General features: G+C 42.5%; 1 protein-coding gene across 1 annotated transcript; it reads left to right on the forward strand.

The window, feature by feature from the left end:
* The first annotated feature begins 172 nt into the window (after window positions 1–172).
* Window positions 173–27,932, forward strand: NMT2 (N-myristoyltransferase 2). Its single transcript, XM_048951133.1, has 12 exons — window positions 173–1,242; window positions 8,707–8,842; window positions 14,343–14,487; window positions 16,383–16,501; window positions 16,600–16,691; window positions 16,798–16,914; window positions 17,290–17,460; window positions 19,169–19,277; window positions 22,822–22,992; window positions 25,060–25,227; window positions 27,248–27,385; window positions 27,586–27,932. Exons 1-12 carry the CDS (start codon window positions 1,133–1,135, stop codon window positions 27,604–27,606), a joined length of 1,497 nt encoding a protein of 498 aa, XP_048807090.1. The 5' UTR covers window positions 173–1,132; the 3' UTR covers window positions 27,607–27,932.
* The last annotated feature ends 50 nt before the right edge of the window (window positions 27,933–27,982 follow it).

A 27,982-nucleotide genomic window follows, 5' to 3' on the forward strand; every position in this document is an offset into this window, starting at 1 on the left:
ACCAACCGCAGCGGGACAGAGCGGCCCTCAAGCAGCGCTCAACGTGCAGATCTGCAGTTTCACAGAGAACAGCTGCACGGCTATGTAGCAGTCCTCTGCCAGGCCAGCAAGCTGTGTTACCTGACGCAGCATCTGCATTATCTTCTTCACATTAAACGATTTTCAAGAGGGTGGCAGAGACAAGGAGAAACTTCAACTGGTGCATATTATTCTTAGGTTTTAATGCACCCCTTAGCAGCCAGCCAAAGCGAGCTCTCAGAAATTCTGAACTCCATCCAGAAATCTCAGTGAAACCCTGGAAATCATGAGAGTTCAAACAATTAATGCAAGGTTCTCTTTATTTGTTTTCCTGGTTTGGAATTGTTATGATTCTGACTCCAATTTTTCCAGCATGGAATTTATAGAAAAGAAGAGCCCTGGAAGCAGCATGATTTCCTCTAACAGCCCCAGACTGGAAGCATCCTCCCGTGCCTTCACAAACCAGTGCTGCTCCATGATAACATCAGGGTTGTGGCCTCCGCAGCTCTGATGTGAAGCCGTTCCCAGGGCTGCGTGCCGCTGGCGGTGTGAAACCTCTTAACATCAGCTGAACGATTCGTACTGGGCGTCCTTCAGCGTCACACAGATCCCACTTCAGGAAAGCACGGCGTGCTGCGAGGCCGGTGACAAGGCCCTCTTGTACCTCCTAGCAGCAACTCTGTGTCAAAATATCACCAGCAGAACAAAAACCGCGGCGCCGGCAGAACGCGCTCCGCGCTGTGGAAGCCCGCCGTTCCCATCGGAGGGGCACGGCCCCCCCCGGGGAGGCCCAGCACGGCTGCGGGGCGGCCTAAGGGACCTCCCCGCTCCGGGAAGGCGGTGGGCGCGGGATCGATGCCGCCCGCGGGGCACCGAACGGCGACGGAGGGGAGGTGGCGCCCGGCAAGTGCGAGGCGCTGGGGGGAGCGGGACACCACCGCCCAGCCTCGGACGGCTGCGGGCGGCGGCGGCCCCAGGCCCCGTGGCCTCCGCCTCCTCCGCCAGCACGGGGGAGGACAGCAGCTAGAGGGAGCTCCTCCGGACTGCATCTGCCCGTGCGCCCCGGCTCCTTTCATAGGCTCCCCCGCCTCCTCCCCTCCCTCCTTCCCCCGTGATGGCGGAGGACAGCGAGTCTGCGGCCAGCCAGCAGAGCCTGGAGCTGGATGACCAGGACACCTGCGGCATAGATGGCGACAATGAGGAGGAGGCCGAGCACGCCAAGGGGTAGGGGCGCGCTGCGGGCACGGCGCTGCCTTTCTTCTTCCCTCTCTCAGGTGGCGGTAGGGTGGGTTCGGCGGGGCCGCGGCGGCCGTTCGCGGTGCGGGGAGAGCAGGGCTCCGGCGCGGGGCTCGCGGGAACGGGCGGGTGTCAGCCGGCGGGCGGCCTCCGTGGCGCGGCCCGCGCTCCGCCCGAGCCCGTGCTGGCCGCGGGCACCACTCGCTCTCCTCCGGGGCCGCCCTCCGCCGCAGCGGGCGGGTGGGAGGACGCCGCCGGCCCGGGCCGCGCTGCCTTGCTCCGCTCCCGCGGGGAGGTCTTCGCCGAAGGAGGAAGCGTGGGGGCGGCGGGCCTGGGGAGCGGAGGGGCCTCGGCCGGGGAGGGTTGGGCGGCTGCCCCGGCCGGACGGCGGAGTAAGAAGCCGGTCCGCGAGCATTCCTCGCCTAGGGAAGGGGAACCCTGCTCTCTTGTGTCTGTGCACAGCGGCTTTCCGGCACGGAGTGGCTCCGTCTCGGGGTCTGGGCCGTAGAAGCTTCCCCGGCCGTGCCGCTCCCGGCTGCCCCGCGTGTCCCGGCGCGGAGCGGGCACGGCTCTCCCCGGGCTGCGGGGCGGCACCGCGTCCCTGTCATGCGCTCCCTCCTCCTACTCGGCGTCCTCTATTGTCCGGATCGAAATAGCAGCTCTAAATCCACATGTTGTGTGGAGCAGAGAGGGTGCTTCAGCCAGCGGAGCGATGCTGTGCCGCCTGTGGTGGCTTTTCTCCCCTCGGATCGCCTGCAGCAGCCCAGGGACGCGGGCCCTGCAGCGCGGGCACCCCTCGGTCTGCGGCATGCTTCCATCTGGGCACCCGCTGCCACGGGCCTGGCTCAAGCTGCAGCTTCTGGGAGGAGATGCGTTTTAAAACTGGCTTCGTTTAGACATGCCTTCTTGCTGTTTTGGGAGATGGAAAACTGACGGCAAAGAAAATGCTTCTTTGTCACAACCAGGAGTAGCCCAAAATAGAAATAGGTTAATTTATATACCGCTACATGAATACCTTCCTCATGAATTTCTGATTCATTTGGTTGAGAGCATCCGTGGGGGTGATTGATGCTTGGAGATGTAAGCTGTTTGTCATCTCCTGCCCGAGGTTTGCTTGGCAACAAGCAGCTCTGCGTCTTACATGCGGTGAGAGGAGCCTGGGAACCCTGGAGGGGAGGAGGGCTGGCTGCTTTAAAAGGCAGCAAGGGGAGAACTTCCCTGTGTGCTGCTGGGTCTGCGCATTCACAGCGTGGATGCAGGGTGCTGCTGTACCTCAGCCTGGCCTCCACTGAGCTCACTGGGACACTCATGCAGCTGTGGACTGTGCAGCGTTCTCTCAAAAACTTGTTTTTGTTGAGTGTCGCAGAGGTGTTTTAAGGAGTATTTCAAAGAAGCTCCTTAATTCGTCTTTATTTGGAAGATTTCGCTTCCCACTTCAATATGAAATGTAATGAACTCAGAAGGAGACCGTTGCCGTAGAGAAAAGCCTCTTAGTATCAGTTTTCTATGCTGTTTTCATTGCATGAAGTCTAATATTGACTTTGGAGTGACTGTATTATGTTTTAAGTATTTGAGAACCTTCTTTGCCACAACTTTCTGCAAGCTGAGGAATTCAAACAAGTTCCATCACATGCAAAGATATATGTTACGTTACAGTTACAACTATGTCTTAAGATCTGCCCTCCAGCAGGGAAGTTAACCCATGGCAATAGGAGCCCGTATTGTTCCCTGTTTTTTCCCCTTTGCTGTGTTTTCATTTTGGAAGTAGTTCTGAAGCTTATTTGTAGTTCATAGGTATGGCTTTGTTTAGGTATGCAACCTGTGAGCAATCGTACAACTTAAAACTGTGGCTCTGCCTGCTGACTTGCTACGTGGTGAATGGTTTCCATTGATGCTGATCAATATTTAATCTCATGCTGTCTTTACCTGTACTTTTTTTTAATAAGGTCAGTATGTGTTGCGTGCCAGTCTCCAGTAAGATCACTTTGTAAATGAAATTACTTTCATCTATTATCAATCTCTTAATCTATCCTTATAGTACTGCCCACAAACAGATATTGTGCATGTATATATGTGTGTATATATTAAAAATATGTGACTTTGCAGCAGAAGATGCCCGTTTTGACTCTCAACTGTGCAGATATCTTTGTCCTTTGTTTCTGGTCCTGTTTTTTAGCTGCAGGATTATGTATGTTGTGTGACTCATATTGCTGTTCTGTCTGCAGTTTGCTCCTGCTTGATGCATTATGCTGTACTTGTTCTGCTTTGTAATAAAGTGTTGTTTACAAGGCAGCTTTATTGGTGTGTATGTAGAGAAATACCTTTTACTGCACCTGACTCCCCTGCTGAGCCTGGTTGGTGAGGTCTCTCTTCATTCTAAGCACCTCCTTCTGCTCCATGACAGAAGAGAAAATCTTGTAAACAGATGAGGAAAAATATGACCTTTAGACCCCACCCCCTCTCAACAAATGATTTACTTTGGATGTTTTAGTAGTATATTCCTTCAGTTATCATTAAAGGGCAACTTTCTAAACAGCTCTACTTTTAGATATAGACATGTTTCAGTGTATTTTTAAGGTCTGGAGGCAGTACTTTGTTTAAACACGTGAGACTGAAATCTTGGTGCATAGCATTAGAGAGCAGCATGAGCCAGGGGGAGCCCACAGAGCTGTGGGGAGTGTCTGTGGGTTCTGTTCTAAGGCACTGCTGCTGGGTTTTCATGCTGAAGAAACTTGCATTTCCAAACACTGAACTGTGTGCAAATGAAGTGTTAGTCCAGAAGGGCTGTCAGGAATGGGATTGCTGACTGGAATTTGAAGGATGTGTAGTAATCCTCTTTGGTCTTACGCTGTTGAAATGGTAGTGGCCTTATACAGGAGGGGGAAAGCTCTTTGCTTCTACACCTCCATTTTCTGTATGAACCAAGGGCAGTCCCAGTATCAATAACGCTACTTTGAAATGTGTTGGAATCTTGCCTGAAAACATAAGATCTGATTTTTATGATCAGAAAGATCTACATAGCACCTTCAGAAACACAGTTTTGTGACCTCGCTTACTTGCAGGGAGACAAAAAATATGGTGAAAGAGAGGAAAAAACCCAGCTATACAGTGTTGGGCCTTGACAGCTTAAAAATAACCAGCTGAAATAGACGTTGAGTTTTAGATTGAGAAACTGTTAGTTTAAAATTGCCACTCCGTGTAACTCAAAGCAGATGTTGATATTAGAGTGAGCTGTTTCTGCCAAAGCAGGATTCAGTGTCCAAAAAGACAAAACAACACTGAAGAATATTCAGTGGGATGATGGCGAATGAAAACAAGGGGACAGAGCGGTGTGAGCACCTGGCCGCTGAGGCTGTGCTGGCCCGGCTCGTTCCATCTGAGTGCTGCCTGTTCCGCTCAGAGCTCCGCACAGTGCTCCCTGCCTCGCCCCACAGGGGCTCAGTTAAAAACCCACACGCTGAGAGAGGCACAATTCTTCCTTCACATCTATATGAAACACCAGATGTGTGTACATAAGTGGAAAGGTATGTGGGTGGGATCACGGGCTTATACATGTAACGAAATGATGAAAATGTGGGCCTGAGTAACTTTCCTGACGCCTGCTCTCGCAGCAAGGCCAAACCTTTAGTGCTTTTGGGGCACAAGGGGGTCTTGACTCCTCTTATGCCTAGGCTGCAGTTGGATCACACATTACTTGGCCTCTCTCTCTGCTTTCTTTTCTGTCAGACCAGCATGGTGGGTGCAGTTAAGTACCACAGACCAGGTGGCCCATCCTCCTGTCAGCAGAATGCTTGTGGGCTGGGCACAGCTCTGCCAGGCCCTGGGCTGACAGAGCAGCATTCCCACTGGGGCTGAGCTGCTTGGGGCAGCATCACAATTAGCTGCAGGTCCTCATCCTCCCGCCTGTGCTGGTTGACAGCGCTGTTTCAGATGTGAAGGTCAGCTTCCGTTGAGCTGTGGGAGTCATTTTTTCCAGCTATTAAGAGTGAGACATGTTTCACACCATACAGGTATGTCCGAGCAGACGAGAACTCAGATCTTAGCACATAAGAATGTTTTAATAGCTTTTAGTAGGAGTCTTCACTAATAATCTTGTTACCTTTGCATCTCCTTTGTGCTATTATGTCCAGTGTAATTACTGAATATTGAGCAACAAGGTTCCTCCCTTCTCAGACCTTCTTTCTCCCAGCTTTAAGACCTTTCAGCTCTTTCTAAGGCTAAGGCTGAGTAGGACCACCAGTATGGTGCTTTGCTTTTGCCCCAGTTCACTTGGTGTCTCTGGCTGCAGCTCATGCTGGTTGAGCATATTGGTTTGACCCAAGTTTCTGTGCATTGCCTGCTGCCAGACCTCAGCTGCCTGTGTGCCCGGGGAGGTGAAGGACATAGGGATTTTGCTTTGCATTCACTTTTAACCTTCTGTTGGCTGTGACAGCGATGAGACCAACCCTAAGCAGCAGACTGTATAAAAATAATTGCCCTGAACGGCTCCAGTAACCTGTCAAACGTAGGTGCAAATGTTCACGTTGTGAGAGGCAGCATGAAAGTTCTGTAGCCAAAAGCCAGAAGCTGAGGACAGGGATTTGTGAAGGTGCAGAGATTGTAGGAGAAAGAGGAGGGGGAGATTATTCAAGGAGGTTTCAAACACTTCTTCCTGTTCACTCTCCCCAGCCTCAAGCAGAGTTAAGAAATGAGTAGTTTTAAATACTGTCCAGCCTCCATAGCAGCTTGGTTCTGTCTTCTCTCTTTCACATGTATGCATTTCTATATGGAAAAAACCTTTAGCTGGTTGAAGAACAAACTGCGATTATCCTGGTAAAAGTGCAGTTGAACTGGGTAATGGTAATTAAGCTTGGCAAAGCTGCTTTTTTTTCTACACAGCTGCCAACCCCCCCCCCTTTTTTTCTTTTTTTCTTTTTTTTCTAGTACTCACTAGTTCTTTCACCAAACTAAATAGCACATTGACCCTGGAGTGAGCAGGAGCCCTGTGCTGTGAGTGGGCAGCTCCTGATGCAGGATGAGCTGCTGGGGAGCAGAGGTTGGGGCAGCGCCTTGGTGTGAAGTGGGGTCAGCTCGGGGACACAGGATGGCATCTTTCTGGTGTTTGTCATGCTACAGGAAAAGGTGTAAGTTGTAAGGAAAAGTTTAAGTTCAAGAAAATGAAGCAGTACCTTGTTAAACGCGTCTTAGCAAAGGTGAAAATCTCACTTTCTCTGACATTTGTTTCAACATTGCCAGAGATGAGGCAGTCCTGGATTCTTGTCTGTGTTTTGTTGTTGTTTGTTTGTTTGTTTTTCTGCGTTCTCATATTTATAACCTCTTGTCAGACATCTAAAGGGAATTTATAAATATGAGGGAAATCAGCTTTTTACATGGGTAGATAGTGATAGGGCAAGGGGTAATGGAGGGGGAATTTAGATTCGGTATCAGGAGGAAGTTGTTTTTACTGTGTGGAGTGGTGCCAGCACACGTTGCCCACAGGGGCTGTGGATGCCCCATCCCTGGAGGTGTTTAAGGCTGGGTTGGATGAGGCCATGGGCAGTCTGATCTGGTACGTACTTAGTGGCTGGCAGCCCTGTCTGTGGCAGGGGGTGGGAACTTGGTGCTCCTAGCAGTCCCTTCTAACCCAACGCATTCTATGATTTTATGATCTAGGTCTGTTCTTTGTTTAGATTCTGCACAAATGTTAGCTTGGTATACAGGCCTTCAATAAGATTTAAACGTGTTTATTTGAAAGTGAGAGTTTAGGAACTGCTAATAGAATCACATAAGTGATCCAGCAGTACTGTCAGTGTGTTCAGAAAGCGCTCTGCCTGCCCAACTTTACAGCTCAGTCTTTTGTTTCGGCAGAGCTCTGGTGAATACTCCAAGTTCTCCCTTCTGTGCTGATCTGTTACTCTGCTGTCCTCTGTGCAACTCCTGGGGGTTGATCCCAAATCTTGAATTTCCAGTTCTCAACTCACTGGGAGTGTGACTTAGTCTGGTGTAACTGGGAATGTCAGGGTTGATTTTTCTTAGAGAAAAGCAATGATGCCATAGAGTGAGTCCCTGTTTAGTTGAATGCTTGATTAATAGCAGGCTTTTGGCTTCCAAATTGAAAATTTGGTACTTTCACACTGACATGAGTTCTGGCAAGGTTTTTTGCTGTTGAGGCAGGGCAGTATGGTCTTAGAGCAAAAACCACGGCCCTTGCAAACGTATGGGCCTGAATAAATTTGCTAATGTTCTTCTGAGTTGGTTTGCCAGTATAGCAACTTTTTTTTTTTTTTCTTTTTTCCCCCAAAATTGTTTCCTTGACTTTTTTCTTTTCCACTGAAAAATGCCCAACCCCCCCCAAACCCTAACGTCTGTATTGGACACCTTGGTATGTTCATGGCTTTGCTGGGAGATAAACCTCCTGAAGAGGCTTCATGCTAACTGACTCATTCCCTCCTTTGCTTTCCGTCTGAGAGTTGCCAACACCTCCCACACTTTGCAAATTCTAATCTGATCTTGATTCTATATCTCGATTAGTTGCTAAATTAAAATCTCCTTTAAGAAAACTGGAATTGTGTTATCAATAGTTGAAATATGTCAGAATCTGCAAGCACACTGTACGCTTTGTTGTACTGATCGTTTTAATGCACAGATATTTGGGTCGTTTTGTGGTGATTCTTAATGAGATTTCACTAAGATTTTCATCACTGCTTCAATTAGAAATAAAATTTCCTGAAAACAGAATGACAAGAATCCAGTCAAAACCAATTCAGCTGTCCCCGATGGCTGAACATCATGGAGGACAAATATTGGGCCATCACCAGTTAGCCAGTTTTGGAGGGGGACGCCTTCCTTGGTTCCTGCACTTTCCTGTATTCCTCCAAGCTCAGTTGAATTTGTGTTTCTAAATGTCTTCGTCTCCCCAGGAAATTCCATCCCAACCCAGAGTTAACTGTCTTTGAAACACGGCAGATGGAATTTGTGGTTACAGGGTCTTGGGACTTTTATCCGTCCCTCCAGCAACCGCTTGTAGAAGCGTCGGAGAACTCTTGCTCTGCTGTAGACAACATTTTAATGCACCTTTCTTGCTTGAAGTCTTTGGCCCAATTTTTCTGTATGAGTTGCTGCTTTCTGAGAAAACAGTTCATTAGGCTGGTGAGTCTCCTGCCTGCACGTGGGAATGGTCGTTTCATGTTTGAGCTGAGGCACTTGCAGTGTATCGCAGTTTCACACTGCTGTGTCAAAATGCCTGCTTGTGCTGGGTTCTGAGTGTCAAACAAATGAGGAGGCGCTTGCAGGAAGCTTTTGGTGAATACATTCTCGGTTCCCCCCACTTCCTTTCCCCTGCCTTGGCTGTAAATTCAAACTGCTGTTAGATTTTTCTCATAACACTGCTGATTTTTCCTTATTTAATCTTTATGAATTTTAAGTTTGGTGGTATTTATTTTTCTCATTGCACATTCTCTGAATTTCTGGCAGAAGTCCTGGAGGGGATTTGGGAGCAAAGAAGAAGAAGAAGAAACAGAAGAGGAAAAAGGAGAAGCCAAATTCTGGAGGCACCAAATCAGATTCTGCATCTGACTCTCAAGAGATTAAAATTCAGCAGCCTTCAAAAGTGAGAGCCTTGTCCTGTTTCAGTTTGTGTGTGCTTTCTGTTTCAATTTTTTAATCTGTGTGTTGATTTTTGTAAAAGAGAGCTGGTGTTAATGCCTTAATGCACCTGAATTAAGGCAACTCTCTTCAGAAGGGAGGTAAGTCTTGGTGTTGGCCGACTGCATGAAGTTAGCCAGAGAGTTGTAACCACAGTGGTTTTTAACCACAGTGTTGTTTAACAGCAGTCAGAATTCAGGCTTTGTAGCAGAGAGCCTTAATCTGCACTGGTAATGATTTAAGAACATTTTGCATTTAAAGAGTTGCCTTTAGTTGCCACCTAGCAAGGTTTAGTGCAGCTGCAGTTACATGGACAGCATACTGCTATCTCTTGCAAGCATCAGAAGGAGGAATGGACAAGTAAGCTCATGCTGACTGTATGCTTCCTGTGCTGTTCTATAGCATTTTACACTGACACATACACACAGATAGCTAAAATCCTATGCTCAGCCAGGCCAGTCCAGTCTTCAGCAAAATCAAATTGAGGTGAACGTGCTTTGTTAACCAGCCTTATTTGGGCAAAGTAGCAACATACCATCTTGCACAAAATGCAGTAATCTCTAACATGGAGATACAGACTGAAAAAACTTTTTGCCATCTGAAAGGTCTGCACTGTAAGTTTGCGCAGTTACTTGAGGGGATATGCAGCCTCTGTGGGCTTTTCTGCATACTTTTGACTACCAAGTTTAGTTAAAGTAAGTTAGTAATGTGCATTGGTGGCTTTTTATCATATCTCCAGTGAAATCTGAGCCTGAGAACTGAGGTTTATAACATGGTGATATGAAAGTTCATGGGCTACTGAGCATGTTGATGCAGTTAGGTTTGCTTTATCAGATTAATGTGAAAGAAGTTACGCTAACTGTACCAGTAAGATTTGTCACTTATGTTGATATTTTACCAACTAATTTTTGGGAAGAAGTTGTGCTCTGGTTTGTTATCTAACAGATGGATTTTGTGTTGTCCCTCTGGATCTCCTCTGTGTCACACCCATTGCTTTGAGTGGATACATTTCCCACATGGGGCGCTTATGTATTTGTGAAGTTATATAGTCTCTTGTCTCACTGCATGTTTTGATGTTGTTTTTGTATGAAGTATGTGGCATGAATTGCTCATGCAAGAAGACTGCAAGCAACAGCCAAGTAATCTTACACTCTTTCCTAGTGGGAGCGGGGTCAGTTTTAATATATAATTCATTGTTGTGGTATTGTGAGAGTTCCTGGATCCCCTGCTGACCAGATTTATTGTTGCATTAAAAGGAATCTGCTTCATTGCATCTGCAGGGCACTAGTCCTCAGCACCTTGCAGTTTTGCACACAGTTTCTGTAACACGCATTGTAGTTTGCAAACGTGGGAACTTATCCTTGTTACAGTGATGCATGTAGTGATATTTCACTAACACAACAAGTTTAGCAAGTTTGTTAGAATTATTAAAGCTTTGTTTTGTAGGCACACAAGGGATGTCTCATGCTGTACCATAACTAAGCCGTATTACTGCCCTTACAGAGTTGCCTCTTTTCTGTTCTTGCAGATGCACCAGTGTTGGTTTGTTCCCCTTTCTGTTCATTGTTTCAGGTGTACAACCTCATTAGTAGACAGGTTTCTCTGTCTTGGACAGCTTCGGTGTTTCAGATTTTTTTTCAAAAGCACCTTAGACTGCTGGTTGGTCAGGGTGAAGAAATACATTTTTTCAAGTATTCTAGTGATACTTAGATTTTATGTTCCTTGTACTATGTGAAGGATGAAAAAAGCATGCTTAGCGTTTGCTTGCTGTTCGTTGAAAGAAGCTCTGCAAAATATTTCAAAGGAAAGTGATGTCTTATACTTGGTCTCTAGGAGAATATACACGAGATCCTCAGGTAATATTCAGCAGGGCTTCTGAACTCATTGACAGTTATTTTGAAAAAGAATTTTGAGGTGAGCTGAGTCTGTAAACTGGTATAGCAATCAGCAGATGAGAAAAGCAGAAGAGTGAGTCTCCTCTGCTTCTCCCTCTCTCATTTGTGATGCTGGACCTCTTGAGCACTGGCATGAGTGTCAACAGAGCAATAAATGCATGTTAGCTGCGTGCTTAAGAGACTTTGCAGAGTCTGTTCTCAGTATTAGCCCCAGGGATGTAGAATTCCCACACTGGCTCAAGTGAACTGCTCGGATCTCTGGTACTGTCAGTGATTTGTAGTCACCAGTGACCTGCACAGCATTCAGTCATAAAATAATTTAGCTTGAAAGGGACCTCTGGAGATCTTCAGCCCTCCTGCTTAGTGCAAATCCAATTAGGTGAGGTTGTTCAGGCACAGATGGGTTTGTATGGACTCCAAGGATGGAGATTCTGCAGCCTTTGGGGGCAGCCACTTCCACTGTTTGATCATCCCTGTGGTTGATACTATTATTAATAAATCCTTATATCTAAAATGGAACTTGATCTTTTTCAGTTGTGTTCATCTGCAAAGGCTTGACTCTGTCTTCCTTACATCCTCCAATTAGGCAGCACTAAGATTTCCCACTCTCTTAGCCTTTGTTCAGCCACCTTCTTGAGGGTTGCATGTCATGTGCTTCAGCCCCCTCTTGGTCTTGGTGGCTCTCTATTGAATTCGCTGTGCTGCATCAGTGGTTTCCCTGTAATGGGAAACCCTAAACTGTTACGGTCTCAAGGGTGGGAGATAAAAGGGAAGGCTCTTGTTGGTACAACCCAGTATGCAGTTGGCTTTTTTGCTGTGAGAACAGACTGTTGGGTCACATTCAGTTCTGCCCACCAGGGCCTCCCAGGTTCTACAAAGCTGCATACTAGACGGTCATTGCTGGCCTCTGCCATTGTGTGGGCTTTGCTGCATTTGCTGTAATCTTTCAAGCTTAATAGAGAATGATCTTACAATAATACCAGCCAGCTGCTGAAGCACCCTCAGGTGCATCCTGCTTATCGTCACAGGCTTGTGCTAAATAACCCACGCTGAAGGGTCCCCAACTCACTCTTCAGTTCTAGGTAGGGAGAAACTTGGGCTCTGCCAAAAGGCCAAGACACTGAAGATCTCAAGTTAGGTCCTGTCACTAAAACTGGGGCAAAAACTGGAGTGTACCTCAGCTCCATTGCACTACACTACTTCATAGTGCTTTCTTGTGCTGTGTGGAGATGTTTTCCTCACACTGGAATTAAAATTACTCTTCTTTCTCATTTGTGTTGAAACTCTGGGAATGCTTTTCTTGCCTTCCATTAAAGGAAACCAAAAGGATTTCCTCTCAACTTCTTGAGAGGAAAGGAGATTTCTCCAGATGTCTCAACCCACGTTGTGCTTAGTACAGAACACAAACTTTTACTTCCCAGTGCTAGTTAACATCCAGGTCTGGGGCCCCCAGTACAGGAAGGATGTGGAGCTATTGGAGGGGGTCCAGAGGAGGGCCACAGAGATGCTTAGAGGGCTGGAGCACCTTCCTTAGGAAGACAGGCTGGGGGAGCTGGGCTTGTTCAGCCTGGAGAAGAGAAAGCTGAGAGGAGACCTCATTGCAGCCTTCCAGTATTTCAAAAGGGATTACAAAAAAAGAGGGGAATCACCTTTTACAAGGGTAGACAGTGATAGGACAAAGAAGAATGGTTTTATGCTCAAGAAGGGAAGGTTTAAATTGGATGTCAGGGAGAAGTTCTTCACAGAGAGAGTGGTGAGATGCTGGAACAGACTGCCCAGAAAGGCTATGGATGCCTCATCCCTGGAGGTGTTCAAAGCCAGGTTGGATGGAGCCCTGGGCAGCCTGGTCTAGTGCCAGATCTGGGGGGTTGAAACTTGATCCTTTGGGTCCTTTCCAACCCAAGCCGTTCTATGATCCTTTTAGAATTTAGTAACTTTTTTAGATCATTTTCTCCTTAATCTACAAAAAGATTAGACTTAAAATATCTAAAACATACTGAATAAATCAGCGTTGATGTATGATTACTTAATCTGCTGGTAAGAGTTTAGAATTTATCTAGCAGAGTTAAAGTGTTTGTATCAGGCCAGCAGGAAATTGTCAAATCGATTTTTACTTAACAAAAGCACTCTACATCACTATAACTTGGATTGAAGAATGGAGTAGGATTTTTATGCTTCAGTGGCATTGATTTAGTTTGTTGAACTACATGGAAGTGTGTAAATATGCTAGTTGACAATTATTCAGATGATGGGTGTTAAAGCGTGTTCACAGGCCAAAGTTAGCCACATTTAAATTAATGAAAGAAATTGCATAACATTTAGAGAGCACATGTTTTTATTATAAGTAGAAAATGATGGCCTGCATGAGCTACAGGCCATTGCAGAGCTACTTCTTCGTGACTGAGGGCACTGAAGGCAGTTTCCTATCCAAATGAAGTTTGAACATCATTATTACACGTAGATTATGGTGGTTTTTCAACAGAAATCCTAGTCAGAAAATGAAATACTGAAATAGCATTGATGTTCAGCAAGAAAACATCAGGCTTCAAATCTTTATCCAGAAATATGTAACGTTTTTCAATCCATTTGAGGCTGTTCCATCAGGTATATTTATTCCACTGCAAAGTCTGGGAAAACCTGAGCATAAGCATGCTGCTAGTATGCTCAGCTTGTCGCTTGGGAGATGGTTCTAAGAAGAGAGGGAGGGAAGGAGGGAGGGAAGGAAAGTTCCTTCACAATTAGAAGTCTGTTAACATTATTCCTCTGCAATTTCGTGTTCAGGTAAAACTCTCATTGTAGTTATGCTTACTCAGAATGCTCAGAAGTCAGGGTTTAGGAGCTCAGATCAGAAATGCCGAGCCTTAGGCTATTGTTTCTCAGATAACTCTCAATAAGATTTTTCCACTTTTAAGTAGAAGATTAATTCATTTTACATCTGCTTCTATAACATAAAGTTGTCTTAAGTTATGAGTGTTGGTAGTAGTGGTAAAATGGTGAACTTCTATATGTTGTGCAATGCAGTAGGCTGCCTACTATAAAATTCGGTACCTAATAGAGGGCAGATCCAACATAACTAAGGTTGTAAAGTGGGTATTTACAACAACAGCGCAACTGAAATATTGAGCCATACTGATCTTAAGTGATGTTTAATAGTATATATATGAGGAATAACTTCAAATATCACTGTGTAGTGTCTTTAGATTGTTAGATATCAAAGCTGATCTGCTTTTTGCTGTTTATTCTATTTTACTATTGGGAAAGAAATAAGATTTTATTGTGGTACTGGTATCGTGGCCTAATGCTGCAGCTATATGTGGTACCAGCACTGAATTTTCACAGTCAAATGCAAAAACTACTCAAAGTTGCTAAGTGTTTTGTGAAGCTGCTTGTCTCCTTCGCACCTCTCCTTCCCTCCTCCTGCTGCTGAAGATAATACCGAAAGTGACCGTGGTGAGAAGAGCTTATGAAAGAATACAAAAGAGTAAAGCAAATGCCCGCATTTGTACAGTGTTCTAAACGAACAGCATGTCCAAAGTAATCTTACCCTATTCTGTCTGTCTCCACGTGCAGAATCCAGCCATTCCAATGCAGAAGCTTCAAGATATCCAGAGAGCAATGGAGTTGCTCTCTGCATGCCAAGGTCCAGCAAAGAACATTGATGAGGCTACCAAACGTAAATACCAGTTTTGGGATACACAACCTGTACCAAAACTTAGTAAGTTGAATTGGGCTTGGGCGTGTGATCTTGAAAGAGTGTATACCAGTTTTTAAAGTGGGTGTTAAGTTGGACTGCATGTGAGTTCCTGAATCTTTTGTGTTGTTTATGTGGAATTATTGATATTCTTTAGGTGAGTCATTGCCCTTCAAAATAATATGCAACAAAACACAGTGTTGATGAATCTCATTCTGGTGTTCTCTACAAAAATGCTATTGCAGTAACATTCCTTTATATGTTTTAGGTCTGAACTCTTAAACAACAGAACACAAAGAGAACAAACACTTCAGGGCAAATAAAAAAATCTATCAAGTGGTGATGGGAACGAACTTTTGTTCTATTTATTTTCCCTGTTTGTTTTTTTGTTTTTGGAAGGGGGGGTGGAAAGGAAGGAAGGGAAGGGTGGCATAGATCAATTTGCAGTCATAGTGATGGTGACTCTCCTGGTGCAGGTCACAGTGTTTCCATGCAGCTTGAAGTGGTTAGTGATGCCTCCCTTGTGCCTGAACTCTTCCACTGTTCTTTGTTTATCTGTTTCTTCCGCAATGTGCACTACCTTGGAAACATATTTTCTGAGTCCCTTTTGGAGAAGACAGCTGCCTACTCTTGGTTTTTGTTGTTGTTTTTTGTTTTGTTTTTCCTGACTTATTTCGTCTTCTCCTTTCACTTTTTTCAAGTCAAGCTGTTCTATCTCTTTTGCCCCAAAGAAACTTGGGGGCCCCACAAGTACAGCAGGAGCTGTCATTCTGTTCTGAAAGTTTGTCTCCATGGCATTGGTGGCCGGTGTAGAATAGGCAAAAATCAGTTGAGTGTAAAGCACAGGAACACTTTTCTCCATCTGACCAAAGGGCAGTGTTTCACATTAATCCAGGTTTGTAGCTCAGACTGTGTTTTCCCCAACTTCCTTGCATGGAGAAGTCCAGAGCAGAGTGCTCTCCACTCTAAAGATGGTTTGTTAGGGCTGTTGAGTAGAAATACACTTTGCTCAATTAGGTTGGCAGAGGTTCTGTTCAGCAGTCTTTTTGAATTGCTTCTTGATTCTGTTGTTGAATTTTATTATCTTTTTTAGCTTAATCTGCTGAATGAATGTGATGGGAAGTCTTCATTGTTTGATACACAGGTTACATTCAGATGGAAAAAGAATCTGTTGATTCAAGAAGTAGCTGTAGGAATCTTGGCATTAAATTAACTTCAGAATCCATCTGCCTTATAATTAAGACTGTTAGCAAGAGATCTGTTGTTGTATAATATTAGTTTGTCTGCTTTATGGTGAGACAGCTGATACTTCCAAAATTTATGTGAAGATGCTGGTAGTTCTGACCTTCCAAATGAGACAGTGAGCCATAACTACTTGTCAGGATTGGGCATTATTTGGGAAAAGTATGTACCATGTTTGGTAGGTGACACTCCATATGAGAGGAGCAATTTCTTTTTAAGCCAATTGTTATATTCTGATGAACTAGAGTTGTACATTAAGGTAGGAGAAATACCCTTTCATGTAGGATTTTAAGACACGTTTCCTATTCTTCCGGCATTCTTTACAAGCCCTGGCTTTGCAGTACTGCTGGTCCTTAGAAGTACTGCTGAGCTCAGACCTGTTCAAGGCAGTTGTAAACAGGATCCGTCGCTCCTTAGCCGTCAGTACGTTTCTCATGATGAAGCCATGGATTTCATAGCTGGCCAAGCACCATGCGTGTGCTGATAAACTGGTGTCCCGTATTGTGAAATACTGGATGGAGTAGTTCTGTGGCTGGCTGTAGAAACTGTGATGAAGTTAGTAGTTAATCTGAATGCGGGTTATAAGAACTGAGAAGTTCTTGAGAGTTAATGGGGAAGCTAGCAGTGTAACTGTTCTTTTTTTTCTTCTCCTCCCTTGCTTTTTCCTCCTTCAAAAGACGAAGTCATAACTTCTCATGGTGCAATTGAGCCAGATAAGGACAATGTCCGCCTAGAGCCATATTCTTTGCCACAAGGTTTTATGTGGGACACATTGGATCTTAGCAATGCTGAAGTTGTAAGTAACACATTTATTATATGTACCTAAAATCACTGAAATATATTCTGCTTGATGTGTGTGGATAAGCCTTTTGTTTTTCTTTTTTTTTTTTTCAGCTGAAGGAGTTATACACACTGTTAAATGAGAATTATGTAGAAGATGATGACAATATGTTTAGGTTCGATTATTCCCCTGAATTTCTTCTGTGGTGAGTGGCAAGTGCTACATTCTGTTCTGGCTGGAGTGCAAAGGAAGGTGTTTTTATTACATCTTCTCAGGCAGTAATTTGTAATTATTTCTGTCATCGCTTCTAGGGCTCTGCGTCCTCCGGGCTGGTTACCGCAGTGGCACTGTGGGGTTAGAGTGTCTTCAAACAAAAAGCTGGTAGGATTCATAAGTGCCATCCCTGCAAATATTCGTATTTACGACAGGTAAAACACACCATTACTTTTATGTTTGTAAAAAATAAAATTTTTAAGTGGCACGACACAAATCTTAAAGCTGGCATTCACTACTGTGGAGAACTTACAAAGAGGCTCATTAAAATTTTTTTAGGGAATGGAGTTCTGCAAACAGCTTGGATGCTGCTTTGCATAACATACAGTTTTCCACTCATGTCACGTTATCAGATTAATATTTGTTGCAGTCATAATTTGACACAGGCTGATTTATCTGTACATCAAGTTCTTCTGTTACAATATGGAAAACTAATATTAAGTAATTGAGAATATGCAGCATGCTGTTTGTTTTTGTCAGTAGTATGGGGGTTTTTTTTAATTTATTTTCTCTCTATAATGTCCTTTTAGTGTGAAGAAGATGGTAGAAATCAATTTTCTGTGTGTTCACAAGAAACTGAGATCTAAGCGGGTGGCACCTGTACTGATTCGGGAAATAACCAGAAGAGTAAACCTGGAAGGGATTTTTCAGGCTGTTTACACTGCTGGAGTGGTGCTCCCCAAACCTGTGGCCACTTGCAGGTAACCTAGGTGATGTTCACAATAAGATTGGTTGCTGTAGTAGTCATTCTAAGTGCGTGCTGTGTAATTGCCTACTGTGGTAATTTTGCAATGGTAGGTAGCTCTGCATTGCCATGCTGCTTTCTCACTCTCCCTTCCCAAAAAGACAGGGAGAGAAAATATGATGGAAAAAAACACATGGGTTGAAATAAAAACAGGGAGATCCCTCATCAATTACTCTCATAGACAAAACAGACTCAGCATAAGGAGATTAATATAATTATTGCCTACTGATGGCAAACTATAGCAGTTAAAACTGCAGGCCAGCTACAGACTCTCCCCCATCCATTCATCCATCCTCCTCTACTTCTTCCCCCTGAGAAATGCAAGGGAACATTGAATGGGGACTGCAGTCACTTCTCTGACCTTGTTGGCTGCAGAGCTGTTCTCTCTCATTTTCCCACTCCTCTCTCCTAGTTGCTGTACTGCAGTTTTTCTCTTCCTTAAATCTGCTCTCCCAGAGGCACAACCAATGTCACTCATGTCTCAGATGTGGCAACTGTGGGTCTGACATGGGACAGATGCTGGGCTCTGCTCCTAGACCACACCTGCAGCCCCCTCACTACCAAAACCTTGCCACGTAAACCCAATCTGGGTATATTCAATATATATTAAAAAATCAAAGAAACTGAATGCTGCAGATTTGATTCTGACTTAAAAGCACAAGTATGTGTACGTGGTTTTCTGCTTGGTTTCTTTTTCCTTTTTTTTTTTCCCCCTTTGGAGCCTTGGATAAAATATCTTTTCAGAGTGAAATCTAATACTGAGTGTGTTTATTGTACCTTGAATAGATTAATAATGTTTCTGTTGACCTTCTGGTGAAAGCCATGCTAGCAATGGCAGCATTGTATACCTGTGTTTATCGAGTGGCCTGTTTCCCTGCTGAGATGCTTCCCTGTTGATCTGGTTGCTTGCCAAAGATGGCAGAGCATTTCTGGGAATTGTGTGATCTGCTTTTATCAATGCTTTCATCTTTCGTGGAGAAAGGAATTTGATAAAGATGGGAAAACTATCACATGAAAATAGTTGTATGTTGTAAAGTATGATTTCATTTGCTTGGAGGAGATTTTATTTCTGCTGGGAAAAGTTCTGTTCCAGTGGTATCCTTCTGAGGACAGAATACTCATGTATGAGCCTTTTGGTTTAAATTTTGTTCTACATATCAACACCAGAGATTCTATAACCTTCTGTAGGTAAGGATGGAAAAAAAGCCGTTCTGTGTTAGAGTAACCAGGGACGTTCTGTTGCACTATGGTCTGAAGGAAAGAGTGCCTTCACCAAACTGCTCAGTGACTGAGTAAAGAGGGACCTCTGTTTTTAAGCTTTGAAAACTAATCAATAAAATAAATGTTACCTTGTAAGCATGAGAAGATTGGCGGGGATATGGCAGGTACTAGAATGTCTAACCCTGGGGTTACTCATTCCAAAGGAGATTAGATTCAAAATGTGGTGATTGCAGGCTTGTTTAACAGCTGTTGCTTAAGTGTAGCTTTCCTTTTTTGTTGATTTTTTTTTTGTTTGTTGTTCAAACCTCCTACAGACATCAGGTCAGTAAAGGCTGGCTAGGAAATAAATTTGTAGAGGAAGAGAAGAGCAAGAAATTAGAGAAATGGATGCAGGTAAAGCTGGCACTTGAAACACTATCTAATCTCATGCATTTTATCTCCAGGTATTGGCATCGATCACTGAATCCCAGAAAATTGGTGGAGGTGAAATTCTCACACTTGAGTAGAAACATGACTCTACAAAGAACGATGAAGCTCTACAGACTTCCTGATGTAAGCAGTATGTCTTCTAGAGAATCCCCACAGTTATTGGGAGGCCCAAAATAACCTTCCATCTGTCTCTGACAGCTCAGGCTTTTGTGCCTGCAGAACATGGAAAAACAGGATCTTTTCTACCAAGCAGAAATAAGGGTCTATACTAAACAGAAGAGACTATTCCTAGAAGTGTAGGTTTATGTGTGGAGAAAATACAAATGTGGACTCCAAAGTTTAAAAAAACAAAACAAAAAAATTAAAAAAAACACAAGTAAATACACACAGAAACCTTGACTTCATAAACACATGGGATTGAGTTGGAGGTGCATAAGATTATTCTAGGTATAATTAATCTGATAAAAATTACTGCAGTAGAAAATTAACAGCTAACATTTTAAAATTCTTAGAAAAGTGCTCTAGAAAGTTAGTTGAGTACAGTTGGGATTGGTTGGTTCTACTCCAAGTCACAGCTGTTTCTTGATTGTCAGAGAAAGTTGTTCCTGTGCAACGAGCAGGCTCAGCAAAGGCTGCCTTGAATATTGTGTTATTTGCATGATGTGGCCAAAAAAAAAAGTGTTCTGGCATAGCTAGGTTAGTTAAAAATATTTTTTCCATATTTCTGCTAATAGCTAGTCTGGCAAAAAGCCTTCACATGCATTTCCTTGACAGGAGAAGTCACTGTAAATAGTCTGAGATGAACTATTAAAAAATCTCATTGCTGTAATAACCTACAGAAGCCAGCCTAAGCTATATGATTGAAAGCAATTTCTTTGCTTGTAGAAGCTACCTTTCTATTTGGAGGGATTTGCAGACTATCCTTTGGACCAGCGCCATATCAAGCAAACCTTTCTGATGTAAACAAACCCTCCTTTTAGGCTTAAAGAAAAAAAAAAGTACTTTTTTGTACTTACGATGTACTTTGTAATGATTTATCTGCCTTTGGAGAATTGTTTGTTTATATTTAGCTTGATGCTGCAGGCTCTGTTGCTACTGGCCCCTGTGAGTAATACACTAAGCACTCCTCAGTATGAAGCACGTGCCATGGCTTGATCTCAACTCCTGCTGCTGTCAGTGGGACTCATTTCCTGTGTTGCCCACGTGCTACCTATGCCTGCACGTGTGGGTTCTCCCTTGTGTGCAGGGCAGCAGTTTTCAGAGCTTACGAATTAATAACTGTATTAATTAGGTTTTAATCTTGGAGAACTAAATATAGCTTTCATCAAATCTGAAGATGTTTTTAAAAGTCTAAAAAGTCCCATAGACAATTTCAAATATAGGTTTCAGTAGCAACATCAGTACTGTTTCTCAGGGAAACAATACAGGGTAAGAATAGCTTAAAGAATAAGATAAGGATCATACAAAGGTCAGCCATAATCCAAGGGCTTTAGGACTCCTTATACCCAGTTGTTTGTTTACTTTTATATAGAACTTGGGAGATTCTTCTACGGAAAATAAAGATGTATCTTTTTCATAGAATCACAGAATGAGTTGGAAGGAACCTTAAAGTTCCAGCCCCCTTGCTGTGGGCAGGCTTGACAACCAGTAAATCAGGCACTAGATCAGGTTGCCGGGACCCTATGCAACCTAGCTTTGACATTTTTGTTAATGTTTATTGCTTAGTTTTTGTGCTTTGGGTTCTACAGAGTTTCTTTTCCTGTGGAAAGGTCTAAGCGCTTTTGCAAATCTGTATTTTCAATTTCAGGCTGTTATTATAAACAGTTATGTCAGACAAATTGGTTCATTCTGGACAAACTGTCCTAAAATAAAAGCTTTCTGAATTCCTAACCACCACTTTAATGTCCCTCAGCACCAGCGTTTCTTGCATTCTAACCTGTTTTCCTAGAGTCCTTGAAATATCATTGCCACTGGGAGCTTATCTCCCTTTAATAGGAATTAATCCTAATCACAAAAAGTGTGAACTGGAAAGGTTTTCTGAAATAATAGAGGAAATACAGTAATTTCATCATTGAAGCATCACCCTAATTGAAGACTGTTTGTGCATAAACCTACAGGTACATTAAAAAAGTAGGTGGAGGTGGTATGCAGTCTATTAAGCAAGGAGTTTTTTGAAAGGGAGAAAATTTGGCTGTGTTTTGAATAAGGACAGGAGTGTGTTTGTATATCTCTTTCTGACTGAGCTCCTGAGCTAGAATGCTCATGAGGGAATATGCCCAAGGCAGCTCAATGTTTGGAGCAGAGAAATACAATTTAGCCCTATTCTGAAAGTTCTTCTCCACTTCTGCAGTTGTAAATAATCACTTAAGCTGGCCATTCTAAGTGCTTCTAAAGATGTTCCAGCCCAACTGCTTTTTGTCCCTTCATGCTCCAGTGTATATACAGCTTTAGAAGACAAAGGCTTGGGGGGGGCAGAGATGAATCTTTCATGTTGTTGTTCATAAGGAGGTTATGAGCAAAATACAGTATATGAAAGGGTAATTCTCCTCATGGATTCAGAGCACTTAAAATTCTTGAGAAGGTGATGTGCTGTCACAACACCATCTCAGGAAGGCAGTTAGACTAAACCCAATATGGGACTGTGGCAAAATTTGCCTTAATTTTTCATCTAGCTGCTGAATCCCAGAGCATGTGAATAAAAACCTCCCTCAGAATAACTCCTTTTTAAGTGGGATGTAATCAGCTGCACTAATTTCAGGCTTCCAGTAATCAAGTCACTTACCTGGCTGCTCTTGCAGTTGACTTTGCTATGATTAATGTGGTACATGCCCAACTGTGTGGCTGTGACAGATGAAGCAGGATAAACAAGCTCTGAAGGAGAACGAGGCTTTCTCTTCCTGAATGGAAATAGTCAAGAAAGCTAATAAAAACTGGGGAGAAAACTTCAGCCACCTTTGCTCATTTAAAAGTTAATCACATAGTACCAGAAAGCAGTTTTTCCTCTTCCAATGTTTACATTCAAGTAAACTGCAGTATTTGTTAAAATACCGTAACTTTTTAATTTCGGAAAGCTTGAAGTTATGAGAAGCTTTCCTGGTAAATTGTGGTTGGGTGTATATAGAAATTTGAGTTGGCAAAAGCAAGCTTACAAGCATTAAGAACAGGTGGAATTTTGTGTTAGAAGACTTCTAATTAAACATTATCATTTGACTTTGGTTTATAGCTTGACTAATATTTTTAAATTTGAATCACAGGGGTTCTTATCTTCAGGTTAGCTTCTGATGTGTAAGTTGTTTCGTGTTTTATTTCTGTCCCTGGGCTCCGCGTAGTTTAGAAGAAAATAAATACTGATGGACCTGCAAAAAAAGAAAAAATTGGAATTCAAATGTGTTGGCAGTAGCATCTCCTTCTCTGGAGAAATGAAGTTGCTTCAATATTGGAATATTAAGATTGAAGTGCCCCAGACTGTCTCAGTAATTAGAAGAGGGGGAATTCTGATTGAAAGCAGTCTGTAAAGTAGCATAATGAATTAGGTGGCTAGGGTAAAGTAGGCTAATAATGAATGCATTAGAGCAAGTGGAATGATTGTGCAGCCTATTTCCAGACCTTGCTGTGTATGCAGTTTTCCTTTCAACATCTTAACATTTATTTTTCTTTCTTACATAAGGCTACAAAAACTTCAGGTTTGAGACCAATGGAACAAAAAGATACTAAAGCAGTACAAGAATTAATCAACACTTACTTGAAGCAGTTTAATCTTGCTCCTGTGATGGATGAAGAAGAGGTGGCCCATTGGTTCCTGCCTCGGGAACATATTATTGACACTTTTGTTGTAGAGGTAAAACATTCCCTAACTACCTCAAGAACATGCATGTGAATGCTGCTTGTGAAAAATTATTATCAGCATCAAGTTTTTTGAAATGCAGTTGAGATCTGATCTCGTGACTCCACGTTTTGTTCTTCATATTGCATTCTTATGGTTAGGAAATGCTTGTTTGAATGTCATAAACTGCATTGCTCTTAAAATTTTTTAAAGAAGAGTTTTGAAATCTTAAAATATCATTTGAGAGTTTTGGAAGTTTTATGTCAAAGAACCTTACACATCTTCAAAAACAACCTTCCCACATTCTGTGTGCCTCCCTGATCCCTGTTACTTCTCTAGAGAAGTGACAGTAATTGTCCAGTACTAAGTAATGGTCTTCAAATCTGCTTTTCTAGAAAAATGATTCAATGACTGATAAAAGGATTTGGTTTGAATTTGGTTTTGTTCTCATGGGTGTTGGATGTGTTTCTGCAATATGCCAGTTCAACATTTTTACTTCATTAAAACCAATTTTTAGCAACACCTGCTATGTGGGAATTGTATGCATTTTTTTTTTAAAGTCTGCTTCAGTAAAATATATATATTTTTTAAAGAATGTCTGTATGAATATTTATGATTTTGTGTGTGTGTGTGTGTGTGTTGGTGCTGTGGTGAATTGCTGTCAGCTAGGAGCTCAGTTCTCTTCGGTTCCTAAATGATTATCTGCTGCTTCCTCCTCTCAGCCTGAATTGTTGTGACAACACCTGTGAATAAGCAGTACAGGAGTGGGGTAGTGTCTGGATTGGAAATCCTCAATGAGTGGTTGGAGGTAGCTGTGATTAAGCTAGTGGAGGAAGATGCACTTTTCCCCTTGGCTCCATGCTGTATCAGGTGCAGGCATTGTTTTCAGGGAGTGAAATGCTTTGTTTGAAGTGATGAGGTTATTTCAAATGATCAGCAATGAAATTATTAAATTTAGGACATCTTAACAGAAGCTTCAAGTAGCGGTTGTCAGCATTTCCACACTGCAGTGTGAATTCATTCTGGAGTCTCAGCTGAATTTAGAAACTCACTGCAGCTGGAGATAAGAGGTGCTGCTCATCAGTCATGCTTGTCCAGAGTTACTTTTCTTCTTACTGTGCAGTGGATCTAGTGCTCACTGGACTTCTCCATGGCCTGGTTTGATTTATTGCTCCTCTTCCGTTCTCTTCACCACCCTTTCATCTTCTGGGTTGCTTTTTTAATCTGTGTTGGTGAATTCAAGTCCAGAACCAAAAGAAGGCAAAGGAGACACACAGTTCTGGTGCTTGGGGACTCTTATCTTCGTGGAGGAATCATGAAACGTGATCAGAATGGGAACAGTGAAAGTCTGAGTGGCGTTCTTTGTGCTGAGCGTGTCACTTATAACCCACGTGTTAATTATTTCCTATTGCATGCACTCTTGAAAATAAACTTCATTATGTTCATTAAATATTAGGCAAGTTTCTGTAGGATATTTTGGATTATTGTCTGATTACCTTTTTTTAATGACTACTAGTTTTATTAGAATTTCAATGTAATTTAGCACTGTTGTCTAGCAACAATTGGATTGGACTTGTTGATTAAAAATCTTGAGAGCTGATCTGAATATGCTTTGTATACATGCAAAGTAATTATTTTCTATTTTTAGAAAGTTGAGAAAATGGTTCCTCCATGTGAACCTCATCAGGTTAAAAAAAATCATAAGAAAAATATGTTCAGTTGGGAGAACTTTTCTATATGTATATTTTTGGGAGGAAAGTATGTTTTGTTATCTTTGTTTATAGAAAGACAAGCTTGGGAAACAAATGCTTTGACTGTTGGTTGTCAAAATGTTATTGGTGTAAGAGAGTAGAAGAATCTAAATATTTGTGTCCTTTTCTGAAGTGACCATTTCTGACTGCAGTCTCACTTTGATGTATCAGCACATCCTTGTCAGTGATTCCGTTTCTTCCATTCTTCAGCCAATCCTGTCTCTCACGGAATGTATGATGTACAAAATTGTGCTGCGTTGTACACTCAGTAACTGAGTGGTTATTTATTAATTGACTATTTTTGTTTGTTTGTTTTGTTTGTATTTTTTAGGGCTCAAATGGTGTTTTAACAGACTTCCTGAGTTTCTACACATTACCTTCAACAGTGATGCACCATCCTGTTCATAAAAGCCTGAAAGCTGCCTATTCCTTTTACAATATTCATACAGAGACCCCCCTCTTGGATTTAATGAATGATGCACTCATAATAGCTAAGTTGGTAAGTATTTTTCCTTCTGCTATTTTCATGAAAATATTCTCAGGAGTAATGGCAAGGTAAAAACTGTCAGTAATTTATGCTTTCCATTGCATTCTGTTTTCTTTTAATATCCACAGCTCACAGTGCATGTGATGAGACTAGTAGACATTGAAGTATAATACACTGTGTTTGCTTTTCCTTTTGAGTAATGTTAGCAAGTGACAAGTGCATGAAGATCAGAGCATTTGCAATAGCTTTAACTTTGTAAGGATCCAAGAGCACACCGGTGGCCATATTCATTCAGTACCAGAAGAATGAAAAGTATCACTAAAATCTTTTCCCTTGGAAGAGTTAACAAGTTCTAATAAATACATTAAATGAAGTGTTTTTTTCATTTCTACAAAATGAAAGAGTCTGTGCTCCAACTTTTATCTTGTTAAGAACTGCTGCCTGTAAAGTTACATAGATGATGTCATGTAATTCTTAAGCACTGTTTTGTATGTGGAATAACTGGTGCATGATTTAGTTAAATGAAAGGGAAGAGACTAGAAGAGCTTCTAGACATAGGAATCATAAGGGTTTAGTGCTGTCTGATTAAACCCTTAATCATCGGGGTTCCGCAGCAGTATGGCACAAACACCATGGTGCTGTAGTCTGTGGACAGAGCTGTGCAGGTCCCAGCACTCTGAGTGGATTCTCAGAGACCTATTTAGGGCTGGCAGTTAACAGCACTGCACGTCCAGTCCATGGTATCCATTGCAGCAGCAGTTCCCAGCGCAGTGCAGAGCACAGCATGTGTTGTACTCCTCCTGCTGGAAGCTTGCCTCTGCCAGCTGAGGTACTGCGATGTTACACCTAGCAGATGACTGCTCAGTGCAGGGAGATGTTAAGTGTGTTCTATCTGTTCAGAACCACTGCCTGTCTGTGCTCCAGATGAGGCATAGGAATTTCTGCACTGATCCTTTATAAAGCCTGTGGACTGTGAAAGCTGTATCTGTTCAGACTTCAGGCAGCATGAAAGTAGCTCCATAGTCTTCATCTTCTGTCTCTCAGCCATGCAGCACTGCAGCTGAGCTAATGTGTATGACATGAACTGCTTGCTGAGGCTTGTTTGAGCTATAAACAGAATTGAGTCAGCTAACTATTTGGCAAAGAGATCTTTTGGGTACTCACAGGCAATACAGAACCCCATTGCTCAGGCTCCACTGTAATACCAAAGGAAGTTTAAAGACAGGCTTTCAAAGGTATTGAAAAATATGAAGATACAGGTGTTAGGATAGTTTTCAGAAGTGCCTAAACATACTACCTATTTCTAAAAGTCAAGTGAAAGATAAAAAGATTGGTCTCCAAATGTAATGTAGCATGGGGAGGTGAGTGGCTGGCCATACAGCAAGCCACTGAATGGGTCACAAACCACGGAATGCTCTAACCTCAAAGCTGTGCTACCTTCCCACATCTATGCTTTTCTTAGAATGTGTTGCATGATGCTTTTCTTTAGATGGGTCATCATGCAGTGAAAATACTGAGATTAAATTGCCTGTGGATTTCCAAAGTACCTGTTTGGTCTGTCTGCAGTCATTAAGTGCCTGAGTACATTTGCAGGTCTGGCACTGGGACTTTCAGATGAGGAGAGGAGAGGCAGGAGAAATGTTAAGTGCACTCCTAACCACAGCTTTTTGTTTACATGTACCTCACATCACTACCTTTGTATCAGGTCTGGTTGGGATGGAGTTTCCTTTCATCATGGCAGCCCATATGGAGCTGTGCTTGTATTTGCAGCCAAACCAGTGTTGATAACACACCAGTGTCTTGGTTATTGCTAACTACCCTCTTAGAGATAATCTTCAAGCAAAGCTGTGCATTACTTTCCACTGGGAAAATTTGTGTGTGCGTCTAATTAAAAAGAAAGATTTATTCCCATATCTTTTTTTTCCCAACTTAATTTGATTAGCCTCTTGGATATTGTTGTGTCAACTATGAAAACTGTCATTTCTGTGTCATTTGAAGCATTAAAGCTTTTTAAATGTTTTGCTATTGCCAGAAAGGATTTGATGTGTTCAATGCACTAGACTTGATGGAAAACAAAACGTTCCTGGAAAAACTCAAGTTTGGGATTGGAGATGGAAATTTGCAGTATTATTTATACAACTGGAGGTGTCCTGGCATGGAGTCTGAAAAGGTAAGGGATTTAAAAAAGAGCTTCTGAACTCTGCTAGGTATAGTAATATTTTAATCTACTGGCCAAAATGAGAAGAGTTTTAAAATAGCTGTTTTAATCGGGGACACTTAAGATCCATAATTCCAGTGCAGAAAACTAAGAATACATAGATTTTTTTGCTGTACATAAACTAAAATGCCACGTTTCTATTCTTCCTGTAGGTTGGTCTTGTATTACAATGAGGACACATGTTTCTAGAACTCTGAGGTCATCATTTGAATTAATTTGATCTCCATAACTCTTGGAATGATACTGTTCAAGAGGAGTTAAAGCACAACGTCAGTGATACTGAAATAGTCCATTAAACCTGAACGATGAAGAAATCCACATGTGACCAAATTTATGCATTTTCAGATAAATCAGAAGGTCCTTGAAACTTTTATTGTCCATGAAAAGAATAAAAGCACATTCATTTAAGTTTCAAAGCTTAGCTTGCACCTTGATGAGAAGAAGGTATTTTTTTTTCCACTCTGTAGAAAAGACTGTTTTGTATAAACTGAACTTCAGTGGTGGATTAGGGTACAAAAATATTTGCTATTATGTGGATGAACTGCTGCA

This window comes from Lagopus muta, chromosome 7 (assembly GCF_023343835.1).
Source record: "Lagopus muta isolate bLagMut1 chromosome 7, bLagMut1 primary, whole genome shotgun sequence".
NCBI lineage: Eukaryota > Metazoa > Chordata > Aves > Galliformes > Phasianidae > Lagopus > Lagopus muta.